The sequence below is a fragment of the Phyllopteryx taeniolatus genome, chromosome 6, assembly GCF_024500385.1.
Source record: "Phyllopteryx taeniolatus isolate TA_2022b chromosome 6, UOR_Ptae_1.2, whole genome shotgun sequence".
NCBI lineage: Eukaryota > Metazoa > Chordata > Actinopteri > Syngnathiformes > Syngnathidae > Phyllopteryx > Phyllopteryx taeniolatus.
The window spans coordinates 25591937-25611671 of NC_084507.1; the positions used below are offsets into that span (position 1 = coordinate 25591937).

At 37.5% G+C, this 19735-nt stretch overlaps 2 protein-coding genes across 3 annotated transcripts in view; one reads left to right on the plus strand and one right to left on the minus strand.

Moving 5' to 3' along the window:
• Window positions 1–10325, plus strand: part of pear1 (platelet endothelial aggregation receptor 1) — a 52736-nt gene extending 42411 nt beyond the window's left edge. Inside the window, exons 16-23 of the mRNA XM_061775492.1 lie at window positions 970–1101; window positions 1180–1296; window positions 2313–2528; window positions 5001–5110; window positions 5195–5324; window positions 6412–6474; window positions 7678–7884; window positions 9269–10325. Of these exons, the coding sequence (XP_061631476.1) occupies window positions 970–1101; window positions 1180–1296; window positions 2313–2528; window positions 5001–5110; window positions 5195–5324; window positions 6412–6474; window positions 7678–7884; window positions 9269–9408 (1115 nt within the window). The 3' untranslated portion in view covers window positions 9409–10325. The remainder of the gene's footprint in view (window positions 1–969; window positions 1102–1179; window positions 1297–2312; window positions 2529–5000; window positions 5111–5194; window positions 5325–6411; window positions 6475–7677; window positions 7885–9268) is intronic.
• Window positions 10326–10808: 483 nt separating this feature from the next.
• lmna (lamin A) overlaps window positions 10809–19735 on the minus strand; it is a 32926-nt gene continuing 23999 nt past the window's right edge. For both annotated transcript variants that reach the window (XM_061775494.1, XM_061775493.1), the window contains exons 8-13: window positions 16598–16898; window positions 15755–15862; window positions 14489–14608; window positions 13155–13211; window positions 12904–13074; window positions 10809–12048 (exon numbers count right to left, since the gene is read on the minus strand). In XM_061775494.1, coding sequence (XP_061631478.1) covers window positions 12013–12048; window positions 12904–13074; window positions 13155–13211; window positions 14489–14608; window positions 15755–15862; window positions 16598–16898 — 793 coding nt within the window. In that variant the 3' untranslated portion in view covers window positions 10809–12012. The remainder of the gene's footprint in view (window positions 12049–12903; window positions 13075–13154; window positions 13212–14488; window positions 14609–15754; window positions 15863–16597; window positions 16899–19735) is intronic.

A 19735-nucleotide genomic window follows, 5' to 3' on the forward strand; every position in this document is an offset into this window, starting at 1 on the left:
GAATTATTTATTGAGGATTTTGTAAATTTTTATCCAGAAAATGACTACATTTTCTATTTTTCTTTTTTTATTCAGAAAAGTTTAAAAAAAAAAAATTAAGAACAGATTTTTCGTTGTTAATTTTATTCAGCAAAAATAAATAATTGTTTTGTTTTCATCCAAAAAGCAGCAACCGAAAACGTGATTTTTTAATTTGCATCTAGACAACATCCAGAAATGTGAGTTTTAAAATGAACAAAAATTTCTTTTAAAATATTTCTATTCCGAAAATGTGAACAAAAACATTTGTCCACGGACACATTTTCACTGTGATTCTTCCCAGTCAACTCAGCAAAATGAATATTATTGCTTTGAAATGTGTTACACTAATGCATCAAAATAATAATTTTTAAAAAAACATAATAATATTCATGTTTTTAAAGTCACACCATTTTTTTTTAATCTGACCTTTATTTATCAACATTCATTTCCGTTCCGCTTATCCTCACTAGGGTCGCGGCGTGCTGAAGCCTATCCCAGCAATCTTCGGGCGAGAAGCGCGGTACACCCTGAACTGGTCGCCAGCCAATCGCAGGGCACATAGAAACAAACAACCATTCGCACAAACATTCACACCCACGGGGAATTTAGAGTCTTCCGTCAACCTACCACGCATGTTTTTGGGATGTGGGAGGAAACCGGAGTGCCCGGAGAAAACCCACGCAGGCACGGGGAGAACGTGCAAACTCCACACAGGCGGGGGGCAGACGCTCTAACCAGTCGGTCCACCGTGCCACCTATTTATCAAGATATTTATTGATATTCATTTAATTACTAATAAAGAAAGCCTTTTAATGTCAACTGTTTTTAACACAACCTACGAGCACATAAATCCATTTTTAGCTTGACGATTGACACGTAGTACCCCTTTTCTCTCTCAACTTTGGCTTGTAAATGTGTGTAGTTGTTGACATTGTGTGTTTGCTGCAGTTTGTCCGTCGGGCTACTACGGCAAGCGGTGCTCCGAAGTGTGCGTGCGCTGCGCCAACAACGCCACGTGCAACCACCGGGACGGTCAATGCCAGTGTCTTCCCGGCTGGACCGCCACCGACTGCTCCATACGTCAGCGCCCACTCATTATATTCGTCTCAATCACAAACTTACTTTATTGTATATTTGAAATGCATTTTTCGTTTCCAGCTTGCAGCGTGGGACGTTTTGGTTCTTTCTGCTCCCAGACTTGCTCCTGCCCTGCCAACGTCTTGTGCGACCGCGCCACGGGAGACTGTGTGTGTGACAGTGCTGATTGTCAACAAGGTACGCACGCGAGTATATCATATCCTATCGTGATATGATCCTATAAGGGAGTGCGGACCCCCTGCTAAGGCTCGAATGTTAACAAAAGTGAAAAACCGATCATTGCTGGATCTTCACTTTTATCTGGATCTGCACTACAATTGTAGTGATAACAGCCCTGATAGTAATAGTCTTTAAAAAAAAAAATTCCCAATCTTACATATTCGTAGTTTTTTTGTTTACTTTTTTGTAAATAACATTTTTGTAACCACTGAATCATATTTTTTCATCATTTTTAAAATGTATTTTTGTGTAAGGAAATTAATAAATTTATCATTTAAAAATATGTATTTTAACTCCTGAGATTTAATTGTAATTGTAAATAACAAAATGCATAATAAATAATCATGTGTATTTAATTTGACAAATAATAAATGAAAGAATGAATACATAAATAACGTGAACTGATTAATATTTACTAAGTACATTTAATCAATTCTTAATTGATTTAATTCATTAAAATGTGTTTAAATTTACCAATTTCTATCTAGATTTTGTAAATCGAAAAAGTGCTTACATTTTTTAAATTCCGGAATGAATATTTTTCCCCTTTTTTCATGAATACATTTTTATATTAGAATAAAACGTTTTTTTTTTTATTCCCATTTTTTCCTTCCTAATTGGAAAAGTAGTAATGCCTGAAACATATTTAAAACATTTTTTTTTTAAATCTCGAAATAAAAATAATGACATTTCTTGACTTGTTCACAGAGGGCAGACGAGAAAGTTGTAGTCGTATGTCTGATATAACTTAACAAGAATAGGGTTCTTGTTAATCCGAAGCAAGAACAAAATGTTAAAATATCACTTGTCTCCTCCTGCTAGTGGACTTTCTTTTTTTTTTAACCTTATTGTGTTTATATTTTCTATTCTTGTGAACGGAAGCAGGCAAGTAAGAAATGCATTTATTATTTTTTTTACTCTGCAGTGTGCACATGAGAATAAACGTCTTGAATGTTGACCTTATTTGATTTCAGAGGCGTCGGAGCCCGGCAGCGTGATGGTGCCGCTCCCGCCGGGCGAGAAGGAATCTTGGGCGGCCATCAGCGGTGTGGTGGCGCTGGTCATCCTGGTGGTTTTGCTGCTGGTGCTGCTGCTGCTCTACCGACGCCAGCAGAAGCTCAAGCACAACAACACGCCCACCGTCTCCTTCGCCACCAGCCGTACCGTCAACTCCGAGTACGCCGTACCAGGTAGACGAGACCACGCGCGCCGCACATTCTCACTGTCACCACCGCCCACATGTTCAACCTGGTGAATAGTTTTTTGCATGAACATTGAAGAATTGGTACCAAGACTGAAGTCACTCATCTTTTAATATTGTTGCTCTTGAACAAAAAGACAACAAATCAAATGTTAAAAATCTCATTTAAAAAAAAAAAAAAAAAAAAAAAGGGAAAATCTGTAATCTAAATAAAAATTTTAAAAATTCTGAAATAAAATGTAAGTTTTTAATAAAACAACAATGAAAAATGTTCATTTAAATGTATGGGACTTTTAAGATATTGTGGGGAATAATAAAAAAAATCAGCCAGAAAAACAACAGATGTTTGAGTTTAAAAAAAAAAAAATAATTTATGTTTGATTATTTTAGACAATTTCTATCTAGAAAAAAGGGAGTATCCAGAAAACAAAGAAAAAAATGTTGGTTTTTTAATGCTTACAAAATGTGAGGTAATTTTTACTTTTTTACGTTTTCGTTTTATATTATTTTAAAAATACTTTTTATCGAGAATTTTTTTAAAATTATATATATATATATATATATATATATATACACAGTCATGCTCACCATTATTGGCAACCCTTCATTTTTTGCATAATCTGAATAATATTTTCAGAAATACATGGAAATGTACCAAACTTATATCATTGGGTTCTTTAAATTGGAGGTCCAAAGTAATTTAACAACATTCATTTTCAGTGCCGCTTATGCTCACTAGGCTCGCGGGCGTGCTGACTCTGGGCGAGAGTCGGGGTAGACCCTGAACTGGTCGCCAGCCAATCACAGGGTACATAGAAACAAATAACCATTCGCATTCACATTCACACCTACGGACAATTTAAAGTCTTCAATTAACCTACCATGCATGTTTTTGGGATGTGGGAGGAAACCGGAGTACCCGGAGAAAACCCACACAGGCAAGGGTAGAACATGCAAACTCCACACAGGCGAAGCCGGATTTGAACCCGGGTCCTCAGAACTGTGAGGCAGATATGCTAACCAGTCGTCCGGATATTGCATTTTCAAAGAGAAAAACAGAAAACAGCATATGCAGCAATATTGGCATCCCTCCCTAATATTTGGTTGCACACTCTTTGGCAGCGATGATAGCCTCCAAATGTTTCTTGTATCCATCTATACGCTTTTTGCACTTCCCAGGTGGTATTTTTCCCCACACTTCCGTTTTAATTTGTTCAAGCTCTTGAACATTTGCAGGGTTCTTTTCCCCAATGGCAGACAGATTTCAGCTCCCCCCCAAAGATTTCAATTGGATTGAGATCAGGAATCATTGCTGGCCATTTTAAAACAGTAATTTGTTTTCCTTTTCAATCATTCCCATGTGCTTTCGGATGTGTGCTTTGGGTCTTTGTCTTGCTGGAGGACCCACGATCTTCGCCTCAAACCAAGTTTTCTTACACAGGGTAAGATATTTCTCTCTTAAACCTCTTTATAATTTTCTGATTCCATGATGCCTGGGATACAGTATAGTCAAGGCCTCCAGTACCAGATGCAACAAAGCAGCCCCCAGCATTATGGATCCTCCACCATGCTTGACTGGTAGCAGGGTGTTGTCTTCTTTAAAGGCCTCATTGCGCCATCTGTAAACATACTGTTTGTGTGCATTGCTAAAAAGCCTATTTTTGTTTCATCTGTCCATAAAATATTGTTTATCATTTGCTCTTTTGTATTAATAGAATATTTTGTATCTATAGAAAAATGTTGTTTCACCTGATTCATTTTCTTCAGATGTTCCACATTTAGTACTTAAACTTCATGGATGCCAATAATGATGAGCACGACTCTCTCTCTCTCTCTCTACATATTTATATATATAAATAATAAGAATAAATAAATAACAGTAATAATAATCCATCCATCCATTTTCTTTGCCGCTTATCCTATAATAATAATAATGAATAAATATATATTTTAGAAAAGTTTTTTAAAATGGGGTAAAAAAAAGTAGTTGTTGTTTGTACAAGTTTTACATTATTTTGGGCAACACAAATTTTACGTAGAATTTAAATAATGATTTCTTTTTAATACAGAAAAAAACTATTCTTTTTTTAGTTTATATTTTTATCTACAAAAGAAACGACATTTTACAAAAATTGTACCCAGAAAACAATAAAAAATAACAACAACAATAATAATTTAAACCCTACTCCAAAAGGTATCCAGGAAACAGCAAATAAAAAGAAATGACTATTTTAAACAGAAAACAAAACAATTGTAAAAACTATTCTTAAAAATGTAATTTTTGTTTCAGCTTACCCAGAAAACAACAACAAAACATGTACATATTTTTATGTAAAAAAAACAACAACAACTTAAAAGCATAACTTGTGCATTTTGGATACATATTTTTTGGGAATCACAAAATGTGAAGATGTAAAAATGAAATAAGTGCCGTCATGGATGAATGTGTGCATGTGCGCAGACGTTCCTCCCAACTACCACCACTACTACTCCAACCCCAGCTACCACACGCTTCGGGACAACCGTCCGCCGCTGCCTCACCTCCCCAACAACCACGACCGCACCATCAAGGTGACCTTCACGCTGCTGCACTCCTTCAAGGTCACCCACCCTTTTGTCCCCTTTTCTGCTGACTTTTTTTTGTTTTGTACGCAGAACACCAACAAGCAGCTGTTCTGCAGCATGAAGAACACGGAACGGGAGCGGCGCGGCCTGTTCGGCGTGGAGAGCAACGCCACGCTGCCCGCCGACTGGAAACACCACGAAGCTCGGAATAAGGAGCCAGGTGAGACGAAACCTCCGCCGAGGCCTGTGCCTCGCCAAGTACTCACAGTATGTACTTATTATAAGTAGAAGTACAGATACTTGTGGGAAAAATAGACGTAGTAGTTCAAAGAACTCACCTTGACTGGTGCCTTGACTTACAAGTTCAATTTGTTCCAAGACCACGCTCGTAACATAAATCACTCGTATCTCAAATCAACTCTCCCCATTCAAATTGAATGGAAATGACATTAATTTGTTCCCGCCCCACACAAACAAAAACTGATTTAAAAAAAAAATAATGTTTTGTTACATGCTTTTAACAAGGACAAATACCAGTGTGTCGTAAAATGTAAATGTGAAAACATCAGAAAAACATAAAATAATGTAATTGAGTTCTCATGAAGGCTGCCGATACCAGCCGACGATATTTAAGGCAAAACAAATCTGACATGCGCCACACTGCGGCAATTTAACACCGGCGAATCATCATGGGCGTCACAGAGAAACAAAGGTCTGTGTTCACAATGATATCATTGTGTTAACTGAAATTCGATCAATCAAAAGTACTAATGAAATTGGTGCCGGTGAGTACTCCAGAGTGAATACTCATATTGGTATCAGTCTGAAAAAAAGTGGTATCGAACATCCCTGCTCATATAGTAAGTCAAGGTACCACTGTATGTGTTTTTTCAGACTTAAACAAGTAACCAGCCTATTTTCACATAGAAGTAGAAGGTACAGATTTATTTTTTCAAATGTACAGAGAATAAGTAGAAAATTGTCAGAAAAAATAACTACTCAAGTTCAGTACAGATACTTGAAAATCAAATAAAGCACCTATGTAACTTCCTACCTTTGCCTTCACATCTTTACGCGTTCAAAGTCAACAGAAGAGAAGAAGTTTGATTTATTTTGGTCGTGTGTTGGATGTGGAGCAATCGTCTTCTTCTTGTGTTGCCAAGTCTTCTTTTATTCCCAATAAACAACTTTTATTTCCTCTGAGCAATGTCAAGATGACTTGTTGAACACGGATCTATAAAAACGTGCAGCTCTTGGCCTTTTAGACGATCTCGTTCCCTAATAAAATAAATTGATGGTGTTCGCAGGAGGGTTTGGGATCGATCGCAGCTACAGCTACAGCGCCAGCCTCGGGAAATATTTCAACAAAGGTTGGTTGAACGTTCATCCTCCTCAACGTTGCATTGCAGAGAGCATTTGGGACTCACTCGTACACTCTGGCGGCGTTGAGTGGTACTGCAAGACACAAAATTCTACTTTATTGAACACTTTAACAACAAAGCAATCTGGAATAAAGTGCTGCACATAAGAAGAATAAGAAAGAAAAAAAGAATATAGTGTTTGATTTATTTTTATTGAGAAAACAATGATGAAAAATATATTTTTGGGAATATATTTTTTTATCTTGAAAGGAACAAATATTGATGGTAGTTTTTTTTTAAATCAACAAGAAGACAGCCAAAAAAATCTATTATATTATTAATTCCAGAAAACATCAAAAGGTTTTTGTGGAGTCCAGAAAAAAAACATTCAAAATAAATTAGATTTTTTTTTTAAACTTGGAAAACACCAAAAATCTGGATTTAGTAAAGGAAAAATCCTGAAAATAACAAAAACACCTGGTTTTTAATTTGTTTTGTGAGAAGAATGACACATTTTGGTTTTTTTTTTAAATATGAAAAACACCAACGAAATAGATATTTTTAAATTTAAAAAACAACAACAATAAATGTGGTCTTCAAATTTTATCCAGAAAACATAGCATTATTTTTAAATCCAGAAATTAACAAGAAAGTTTTGAAACTATATGAATGCATTTGTATTCAGGAAACAATAAAATACTATGTTAATCTGGGGAAACAACTACATCTTTTACAAATTTTTAATTTTTTTTTGAATAGAAGTTGTTTTTTATAATCTGTAAAACAATAAAAATGTGGTTTAAAATTGTATTTTACAATTCAGATATGATTTTGATTTAATCCAGAAAACCAAATATTGTGATTTTTAAATATATATATATATATATATATATATATATATATATATAAAAACATTTTTAACTTTTAAATAGAAGTGTTTTTTTCTAATCTGCAAAACAACAAACACAATTAAAATGGTGGTTACTTTTTTAAGTCTAAAGAATAAATTAAAATTACAAATCTATTAGTTTCTATTTTTTTTACGACAACAAAAACTAAAATTAGATATTTTTTTTTATTTTTATATGGAAACATCAATAATGTTTTTCTTTGGTGTATTTTGGATTAACCCAAAAAATAAATAGATGATTTTTGATGATCTTGGATGTTTTTTCACGAGTGGTTTTCTGATGGTATACTTGATAAATCCAGAATTGAAGGACGCGGCGGGGATGGCGAGCAGCAGCTCCCTGAACAGCGAGAACCCTTACGCCACCATCAAGGACCTGCCCGGACCCCCCTTCTGCCCCCCGGAGAGCAGTTACATGGAGATGAAGGCTGCCGTCCCCCGGGAACGAGCCTACACCCAGAATGGACCCCCGCCGCCCCCGCCCTTCAGCGCCGCCTCGTTACGTCGACGTGAGCGACAGACACAACAATATGTACAGCAGAGAGAAAAAGTCTACACACCCTTGTTCAAATGCCAGCTTTTGTTAATATAAAAGAATATGAAGGGAAGTCGTTCAGTCAGTGTGAGCACAAAACCTTCAGGCTTCACTCCAAAGCAAACAATGTCAGGAAAAGCCTACTAGAACATCTGAAATGTACTGGGGATTGATCAAAGGCACTTTGAACGGTGGCAGATAATATATCACAAAAACCTAGCATTTGAACAGGGGCTGTCAGACAGCTATGAAGTTCACTCTAATATATATATATTTTTATTATTGTTTTTCTTGTTTGTGGTTCGAATAAACTCCAAATGACAATTTAATGTATTGTAAAGTTGTACCGAATGTTATGGCCAGACTAAATACATTCAACCAGCAATTTTTGACATGTATTATTCTTCAAATAAAGTGAAAAATTTCTATGTAGTAGTTAGAAATTAAACTACCAAATTGAAAATATATATTTTGAAGGGAAATGTTTTTTTTTAAGTAAGGGTAATTTTTAATAATGTGAGTACTAATTGGAAAATGTTTATTTTTTATTTCTCAAGGTGAAAAGTTATTTATTTAGAAGTTTAAAAACAATGCTACAATGTAATAATCCTAGTACCAAATAGGAAATGTAATTTCTGAATTAATGAAAATTTAATAAATAAATATGTATCAAATTAATTAACAATCAAAATTGAAGACAAATAGACAAATAAAATATTTTAACATTAAAATAAACAAAGTATGTTTTTTATTTTGAAATAATTATTTATTAAACCACTCTGTACATGTTTTTTCTTTAATTTTTAAAGTTAAAATGATAGTAAAGAATTGAAAATAAAAATACATTACTCAATGTAAAATGTAATTTTAGATTTTGAATTATTATTTTTTTAAATCCGTCCATCCATTTTCCGTAGCACTTATCCTCACTAGGGTCACACGTGTCCTGGCACCGATCTCATCTGACTTTGGGTGAGAGTCTTGTACACCTTGAACTGGTAGTCAGCCAATCACAGTTTTTTAAATCTAGAAATAAAAGAAAAAAATACTAACAGTATTCTATTCTGTTCTATTTTTATCTATTTATTATTATAGTTTTGTAATTACATATTTTGTATATTAATAGTCTATATTATATTTATTATTATTATTATTATATTTATCCAATAAAAGTGAATGTTTTCCCCAGGTCACTTCTTGTAATCCGCTTTATGCACTTTATGTGGATTAACTGTGTATGCAGCGACAACTAGCATAACTACAGGCTGATGACATGATAGTTTGACGCCCAACTTGCTCAATTTCTGGAAGTTGGTTGCTGACATACCTGATTGTTATCCATGTTTTTGCCCCTGCAGAGCGTCAGCATTCTGTTGGCCACGCCCCACAGGAGGACCCCCAAGGCCACTACGACCTCCCGGTGAACAGCCACATCCCGGGCCACTACGACTTGCCGCCCCTCCGCCGCCCACCCTCGCCCGAGGGAACGACGCACTGACCCGGCGCGGATGCAAACGCAGATGATGCTCCCAATGCACCCTCGGGACTCTGTCGCCCCCCCCCCAGTGGATCACGCTGATTTTGAACGACTGGGAAAGAGATGCCACTTCAGGCTTGAGGCCGCGCAAGCGGAGGGGTTTTGGGGGGTGGGGATCAAAAAAAAAAATTTACAGGAGGACATCAGGAATGTTTGAACCTTCTTAACATCTTTACTTACTGCTTTTTTGTTTTTACAAACATTGTCTGGTTTCCTACAATAATTTGCTTTACTATGATGCACTTTAGTACAAAAACCTTCAAAATTGGCTCACTTTGAAACACAAGTGTTTTTCCCCAAATTGGACAAAAAATAATAATTCAAACAAGACTGAACAATTACAATAAAAGTGAGGATAATGTGAGAATAAAGTCAAAATATTACAAGAAAAATAGAAAAAAAACAAGAATGAAGTCATGAAAAAAAAAAAGTGGTTTTCCTCATGAACGGGCCAGTCGGAAGTGCTCACTTATTCAACTGCAGAGTAAAAGCAGCACTTTGTCTTTGATTGTCAGCTTTACAGATACCCTCTATGCTCCGCAGTGCGAAGTTGTCATGGTAGGTTTAAAAAAAAAAAAAAAAATTTATGATTGCTCTTTTTTTTCTGAACACAACACTTTCTCTTGGTCAGCTTTACAGATGCCACTTACACCCTGCAGGAAGTACGATAGTTTTTCTTCTGCCAAAGATGTTCTTTTTTTCTTTAGATGTACATGTGATCGTGTATTTCAGGATGTAACCATTTTTTTCTTTTTGTACATTTGTAAATAAGCCATCATAGGTGTGCGGTGTATTCTCGTGATTGTAATAATGTCACGTTATGTACAAGAAGTATGTAATTTTACACTCTACAAAAATAAAGTAATAAATATGCATTACCCTTATCTAGTGCTTTTCATGATATTCAAAATTACAATTGCACACTTGAATTTGTAATTTACGAGAAAAATGGCAACATTTTCAGACACTTATCGTACGGTTGATTATCAGAAAAAATAATTGAGAAATGAGATTTTTTTCTACTTTAATTTTACAAGGAGTAATATTACAAGAGTTCCGTTAAGAAATTTCATAAAAATAGTAATTTGAGAACATTTTCATTGAAAAGTTATTGCAAGAAAATTCCCATATTTTAGAAGTAATTTTTTCCTCACAATTTGAAAAAAAGTTTGAGAAATGTAGAAAATATTACCCAAAGAAGCAGAACGCTCAAATTTTTCTCAGAAGGAAGTTATGAGAACAATTTATGTCCCCCCCCAAAAAAATATTTTCTTTTACATAGTCACATAGTTCAAGGTGTAACGATGTTTTGGTGGTAAATGTCAAAAAAGTTGCACGGCTTATTCATGAACACAAGGAAGCACGTTCTTTTTTTAATTTTATTTGGAAAAGAAGCACAAATATAATCCAACATAGACTAATATGGCTTTGATCAAGACAGACACGATCTCTCAAACAGCAAGCATTTCATTTGGCCGATTTCAAAACGTCCAATATAGATATGACTGGAAGGCACTTTAGGGGAGCATAATAGCACCAAAAACAAAGAAACAAAAAAACTCATTGAAACTACAAAATTACAGCCATCAAGTATTTTCCAATAAGCGCTTGGCTATGCTTTCTTTGGCTAACAAGCTGCTTGAATACAGTACAGTACAAAATGTTCCATCAAGACAAGTTGCAGGAAAAAAACAAGTCAGCGAAAAATCAGAAAGGCACGCCAAAAGTATTATGATTATGCTAACATGTGGCACCAGGCACATATGAGGACACCCGTAAAAGTCTCCATCACCAAGCATCTTTGGCGTGAGTAAAAATGTTTTTTTTTTTTTTAATTGCTTTTAAAAATATTCAGGAAAAAATGTCGTAAAAAACTTTTTTTAAAATAAAAACATTCTGAGATCACAAAACCTTTATATCAGGTGCAATTAAAAAATATATAAAAGGAAAAGTTTTTTTCTGGATTATGAGTCAAAAGCATCACAAAACAAGCCACATTGGCTTCATTTTGTGTAATATATATTTGTGTATTTATGCATGTCTGTCATTAGCTAATAGAGTGGTTTTCTGATGGTATACTTGATAAATCCAGAATGTTGCCCATTTCATATTTGAACATAATCAGAAAACAAGAAAATTATTTTTTTTTTTTTTAAGCAAGTATATTTTATTAAATATTGCAACAAAGTTAAAAATGACTGGGAATTATGCTATTAGGCTAACAATATCAATAATGCGCATGTGTGCATGTCTATGGACGTTCACAATCTGTGCGTGTTGACTTTTGACAGCATTAAAGGTGAGCCACAGACAATGCACTTGCCTAAATTGAGCACGTGCGCGCGCACGCAACCATTAGCACACATGCAGTAACATACAGGAAGTAGATTACACACAGGAACGCTTCTGTGACCTTCAGGCAACTTCCAAGCAGCAGAGAAGTCCATAGTGGATATAAAAAAAGAGAAAACTATTATGTGGTAATAAAGGGGAAAAAAAAAAAAAAAAAACATCCCAGCAGTGACACTAAGAAGTGTGCAACAGGAGGCGGGGCCAAGTCTGCTTTTACATGACAACGCAGTTCTCAGGATGGACGCGACTCTGAAGGACGAAGAACAAACAGCAGGGTTACTACAACATGGTAAATTCAAATGTTAGAAGAAAAATATTTGGACTTCAGAGGAGTAAATGAAATTGGGGAAAATGCCAAGTTTGCCCCTTTTTTATTTTTTTTTTAAATAAAAAAGCAAAAAGTTATTTTTTCTTGTCAAATTACAACTAAATGTTGAAATATTTAGAGAAACAAAGTGAACATTTTCTGAGACGTGTCAAAATTGTTCAGAAAATTTTCAGGAAGTAAATTCTAATGTGTTGTACTGTTAAAAAAAAAAAAAAAAAAAAAAAAAAAAAAAACTGATTTAAAAAAATATTTAAAAGTACAATATTTTTTTCTGGATAAAAATGATTTTGATCTTGTTTTCTGGATTACAAAATATTTCTTTGTTTTCTAGATTCAAATAGTAAATAATAAAAAAAAAAAATTCTGATTAAAAAATATGAACCTTTGAGAGGAATATGTTTTAAAAAATGAGAATATATATATAAATATAAAATATCTATAACTATTTGTAAAAATTGCAATTTTTAAATTATCAGATTAGAACAAGTCACAATTTTAATACATTTAAAAATAGCATTTTTTTCCAGAAAAAAATTACAAAGAAAAATTGTTATAAGAAACATGTCAAAATGAAAAGTTACAATAATGTATACCACTTACTGAAATGCCAAAATATTCAGAGAATAAATATTTACGAGGGAAAAAAAACAAAGGAGGAATTTTAGGAGAAAAGCTCAGAAATTTGCTGAATAAATTGCAATATTAGCCAGAAATTATTATTAATTTTTTTTTAAATCTATATACAGTATTTCACAATAACCATGTAAACAGGTTACCTGTCTGGGCTGACTGTCAGCCATGAAAAAGGAATGTCCCACGATGCCTTCGGACAGACCGCCGCTGCCGTGGCTGCCGTGGCCGCGATCTGACGTTTGGCCGCACGAGTCACAGATGACGGTGCGGCTGCGCAGGTTGTACTCGTTCTCGCCGCTGGTGCTGTGAGCTCCCTGCAGGGGGCAGCAGAGAACACCATGATGATGATAATAAATGATGATGATGACGACGACGAGCAGGAGGAGGACGTTACCATGTCATCTTCATCCTCCAGGAAGAGAGTGCGGGTTACTTTCCTGCTGGCCATTTCCTGGAGGAGATTATTTTGTTTAATTTAAAGTTTTTGTCTTGTTTATTTTCCTTGTTGTATGGTCGGAATAATCTGAAAGTGCTAAAATAATGTACATATTTGAGAGAACATTGAGAGATGGTCCAAAACGACAAGAAAAAATAATTTTGCAAGAATTTATATATAAGTAGCTATGGGGGAAAACGTTCAGAATTTTCAAAGGAGAAAAACAGATACTTTGTCCTGTTTTTCATTATTTTCTTTTAATAAAAAAATGTAGAAAGAGGAATTAAGTAACTAAAATTTGTTTAAAAAAAAAAAAAAAAAAAAGATAGAATGTATATGTGAAAAAAGTAACATTTTTCAAAGAAAAATAAAAATTAGAGGGGAATTAAGTTATACAGTCAACAAAAATGTAAGGGATTTTTTTACTGGGGGGGAAAAAAATTTAATTCATTTGATTTAGGTTGTAATATTACGAGAAAAATATTGGAAATTGGACAAAACGCAACGTAAGAAAAACGTCAAAATTGACAAGAAAAATCTCTTTTATCCCAAAGAAAAATCTAAATTTGTGGGGAATTAAGTTGAAAAAATTAAGAAAAATGTTGTGGAAAATATCTTAAATTTACAGGATTTAAGTTGTAATGTCAAGAGAAAAAAAAATTGGATGTCAAAACACAAATCAAAACTTAAGGGAAATTAAGCTATGAAATCAAAAGAAATGTAAATTCAAGAGAAATCTTTTCTGGGGAAAAATAGACTGAGAATAATAGAATTTGTACGTGAAACATTTCACATTTTTTATAGAAAAATTACATTTTACAAGATTAATACCGCTTTAAAGACAAATCAAAATTTGAGGGCAATTAATTTCAATAATTGAGAAATACTTTTGGGGGAAAAATAAAATTGAGGATTTAAGTTAATCCAAAAACATCCACATTTGCATGTGAAAGATGTCACATTTTTAATATAAAAATGTCAACAATCTAATATGCATTTTTTTCTGTGAAAATAAACATTTTTAAAGTATTTAAGTTGTAATATGAGGAAAAAAAAGAATGCAGGGTAGGGGAAAAAAAAATAAATAAAAATTCTACCAGAAAAAATGTTTGTGCTGAGAAAGAGAATTGAAAAAAATATGAGTTGTCTGACCCCCCAAAAAAACAAAACGAAAAAAAAAAACAAGTATTTTAGGAATGACGTTTAAAAAAATGACAATGTTTGGACATTATAAATGTGATCTTTTTGCATTGGAGCTGGAGTGCAAAGTTGAGCTTGAGCAAATGAAGCACCTCTCCAGCAGCGCTGATGAGGACGGTCTGCAGGATGTCGCCGGTGCCCCACGAGTCCTGACTCTTCCACACCAGATCTGATGGGGGGGCGTGGCTACCGCCGCCCGATGCGGCCCAGATCTGCGCAAAAGTTAAAAAGGTCACACTTAGGAATAATAGTAAAAAAAAAAAAAAATTTATATATACACATCTATATCTATATATACACACACACACACACACACACACACACACACACACAACTACATGATAATTACCTTTTAAAAATAAAGCATGCTGAATTTTTTAATTTTTTTATTTTTTACATATTTTTATTACATTTCAGAAAAAAAGTTGATAGACCTTTTGAGAAAAGCAACAAAAGAATTTGCAAAAAGGATTCATGCTTTACACAAATAAATTTTTAAAAAAGCAAAAAAAAAATGTGCAAATAAAATAGTACGTCAAAAAAAATGCAAAGATTTGAGTTGTTTTACAAATAAAATTAAGCAGTTTAATTTTTTTAGCTAAATATTTGTGAAGACAAAAATTAGCAAAAAAAATTTTAGCAGCAAAAAAAAAAAAGCAAACAGATTTAGTAAAAGACTATTTTGAAAAAAAACTAGCTATAAAGATTTTATTTTTAGCAAAAACTACAAAAAAAATATTGAGCAGCAGTTTAGTAAAAACAAAAAGATTTTTTAGCAACAAATTAAAATGTAGCAATATTTACATTTAGAAAAACAACGAAAATTAGATTTTTTTTTTAGCAGAAAAAGCAATAAATGCTAGGTTTTATTTTTCAGCAAAAACAACCATTACACATTGAGCAATAAGAACTTATTTTGTAACCAACTAATTGGAAAAAAAAAGAGCAATTTAGCTGTACAGTTTTATTTTTCCATTTAAAAAAAATAGCAAATAAATCATCCAAATTAAAATCTTTCCTGAAAGTGTTTACGATTTACACAAATTTATTTGTGTAAATTTGTGATTTATTCTTAGTGCTTATTCTTATTCCCACCCACCCCCACCCTAAAAAATTACTGCTTTATTCTGCTATTACATATTTTACTCCTCATAAATTACCACTTCATTCTTATAATATTCCATCTTAAAACCATATCCTGTATTCTTTTAAAGCTACTAAACTTAATGTTTTCATTTACAATCTAGTTTAAACTGAAAGCATTTTCTCTTTATTTTCTCTGCCTTATGTTGTTTTGTTACAATACCAATAAAGGTGCATGTTGGGGAAAAAAAAAAGTTTTCTATTGTTTGTCTTACGGTGACGGTGGCTCCGGCCTTCAGGGTGAACTTGTGGGGGAACTTGTAGACGATGGGGGTGCCGCCCCCCACTTGTCTCTTCAACTGCCAGCTGGTTAGTAATTGGTCCTGTGGGGGAGGACCATCACAACGTGAGCATACACTGCTTTCAAAAAGGAATTGTGACATTTCACAATCAACCTAAAATGCACTAAAGTGAAGATTTTTAAGCGATCTAGCTGGCGTGCCCGCTTTGGCCACTGGGAGGCAGTATAATACAGACATAGAGATACACGAAAAAGAGACTGTATTCACATTGTCACTATTCTCAGCGACTCAATAAGCTGCAAAGATGATATTTTTTCAAAGAGGGTAAAGACTATATGCCTGTGAGTATTGTGTTCAGTTCTAAAACAGCCACATAGATGCTAATCGTTAGCACGTCATTGGCGTTTTCCTTTGTACACGAGCACTAAGCTAGCTGGGTCTTTATTTAGGCAGTTGTTTTAAATACGCAACGTGTATTAGTTTGACAGTAAACTAACTTGGATTGGCATTTAACAGTTTGAAGCTGCCTTTTTTTTTTTTTTTTTCTTTAAATTGTTCGCTATTTACCAAAGCGCTGCTTATTCCAGAGTTGAATTCAATGCCACCATCCATTATTAGCATCTAAAGTTTGAGGTTGCAAGTCAAAGCCAAAATTCAGCCGTATGATGGTGATTTATCAGTGAGACATTCATCTGTTGCACTATATGGAACATATCCTCTGTGATAAACAGGATTTGATGCCTTTTGGTTCATCTTAAAATTTTCACCCAATTTTTTGGAGAGTCACGTATGTCCAAAACCATCCCGAACACTCACCTCGTCGCTCTTGTTGCTAAGCTTCACATACTTCCCATCCTGGTCCACCTCGTCCACGGTGACGCGCCCGCTGGCGGCGGCGTGCTGGATGATGCGCGTCTTGGTGACGGTGCCGCCGGCCGCCATCACGCTGGAGGTGTCGCTGTCGTCGTCGTTGAGCCGGCGCTTCTTGGCGGCGCCGGACGACGTGCGGCTGCTGGAGGCGGCGGCCGGGGTGGCGTGAAGCAGGCGGCTGTGGGACGAGCCCGAGGTTCGCGTCACCACCACCCGGCTGGGCGGGGGGCTGGGGGTCAGCTGCAACCTGCGGGAGGGGCGGAGTCGGGAATGAAGTGACCAATGGAAATGAGTCAATCAACTCTCTGAGTAAGAGTGAACTCACTTAAAATATATTCCGCTAACTCAACCACAGATATTGGTCGACGCAAAAACTTCTGCCTCAAGGCAGTAAAACATGTTAATGAATTCGTATTTGTGATGCCAGGAACCATGTTTGGCCACTGTCCATGTTTACCTTATGGACATTTGTTGCAGACGGAGACAGTGTTGGCCCAGTTAAAAAGATTGCAAAAAAAAAAAAATAGAGCATCTTTAAGTGATTTTTAAGACACTGTAAGATATATATATAGATATATATATAGATATCTATATCTATATATAGATATATATATATATATATATATATATATAAATATATATCTATATATATATAGATATATATATATATATATATAGATATATATATATATATATATAGATATATATATCTATATATATAGATAGATATATATATAGATGGATAGATATATATATCTATATATAGATGTATAGATATATATAGATATCCCCTCCTTGAGCCGTCACCTTGTCGTGGTGGAGGGGTTTGTGTGTCCCAGTGATCCTAGGAGCTAAGTTGTCTGGGGCTTTATGCCCCTGGCAGGGTCACCCATGACAAACAGGTCCTAGGTGAGGGACCAGACAAAGCACGGCTCAAAGACCCCTAATGATGACGACAAACAATGGACTTCGTTTTCCCTTGCCCGGACGCGGGCCACCGGGGCCCCCCACTGGAGCCAGGCCAGGTGGTGGGGCTCGAAGGAGAGCGCCTGGTGGCCGGGCCTGCACCCATGGGGCCCGGCCGGGCACAGCCCGAAAGGGTAACGTGGGTCCCCCTTCCCATGGGCTCACCACCTGTGGGAGGGGCCATAGGGGTCGGGTGCAGTGTGAGCTGGGCGGTGGCCGAAGGCGGGGACCTTGGCGATCCGATCCCCGGCTACAGAAGCTGGCTCTAGGGACGTGGAATGTCACCTCTCTGGCAGGGAAGGAGCCCGAGCTGGTGTGTGAGGTCGAGAAGTTCCGACTCGATATAGTCGGACTCGCCTCCACACACACCTGGGGCTCTGGTACCAGTCCTCTCGAGAGGGGTTGGACTCTCTTCCACTCTGGAGTTGCCCATGGTGAGAGGCGCCGAGCAGGTGTGGGTATACTTATTGCCCCCCGGCTCGGCGCCTGTACGTTGGGGTTCACCCCGGTGGACGAGAGGGTAGCCTCCCTCCGCCTTCGGGTGGGGGGACGGGTCCTGACTGTTGTTTGTGCCTATGCACCAAACAGCAGTTCAGAATACCCACCCTTTTTGGAGTCCTTGGAGGGGGTGCTGGAGATCGCTCCCGCTGGGGACTCCATTGTTCTGTTGGGGGACTTCAATGCTCACGTGGGCAATGACAGTGAGACCTGGAAGGGCGCGATTGGGAGGAACGGCCCCCCCGATCAGAACCCAAGCGGTGTTCTGTTATTGGACTTCTGTGCTCGTCACGGATTGTCCATAACGAACACCATGTTCAAGCATAAGGGTGTCCACACGTGCACTTGGCACCAGGACACCCTAGGTCGCAGTTCGATGATCGACTTTGTGGTCGTGTCATCGGACTTGCGGCCGCATGTCTTGGACACTCGGGTGAAGAGAGGGGCGGAGCTGTCAACTGATGACCACCTGGTGGTGAGTTGGCTCCGATGGTGGGGGAAGATGCCGGTCCGACGTGGCAGGCCCAAACGTATTGTGAGGGTCTGCTGGGAACGTCTGGCAGAATCCCCTGTCAGAAGGAGTTTCAACTCCCACCTCCGACAGAACTTTGCTCATGTTCCGGGGGAGGCGGGGGACATCGAGTCCGAGTGGATCATGTTCCGCGCCTCCATTGCTGAGGTGGCCGACCGGAGCTGTGGCCGTAAGGTGGTCGGTGCCTGTCGTGGCGGCAATCCCCGAACCCGTTGGTGGACACCAACGGTGAGGGATGCCGTCAAGCTGAAGAAGGAGTCCTATCGGGCCTTTTTGGCCTGTGGGACTCCTGAGGCAGCTGATGGGTACCGGCTGGCCAAGCGGAATGCAGCTCTGGTGGTCGCTGAAGCAAAAACCCGGGCATGGGAGGAGTTCGGTGAGGCCATGGAGAAAGACTTCCGGACGGCTTCGAGGAAATTCTGGTCCACCATCCGACGTCTCAGGAGAGGAAAGCAGTGCACCACCAACACTGTGTATAGTGGGGATGGGGCGCTGCTGACCTCGACTCGGGACGTTGTGAGTCGGTGGGGAGAATACTTCGAAAACCTCCTCAATTCCACCGACACGCCTTCCCATGGGGAAGCAGAGTGTGGGTTCTCTGAGGCGGGCTCTCCTATCTCTGGGTTTGAGGTCACCGAGGTAGTTAAAAAGCTCCTCGGTGGCAGGGCCCCGGGGGTGGATGAGATTCGCCCGGAGTTCCTAAAGGCTCTGGATGTTGTGGGGCTGTTCTGGTTGACACGCCTCTGCAACATCGCGTGGACATCGGGGACAGTGCCTCTGGATTGGCAGACTGGGGTGGTGGTCCCCCTTTTTAAGAAGGGGGACCGGAGGGTGTGTTCCAACTACAGGGGGATCACACTGCTCAGCCTCCCTGGTAAGGTCTATTCAGGGGTGCTGGAGAGGAGGGTCCGTCGGGAAGTCGAATCTCAGATTCAGGAGGAGCAGTGTGGTTTTCGTCCTGGTCGTGGAACAGTGGACCAGCTCTACACCCTCGGCAGGGTCCTCGAGGGTGCATGGGAGTTCGCCCAACCAGTCTACATGTGTTTTGTGGACTTGGAGAAGGCGTTCGACCGTGTCCCTCAGGGAGT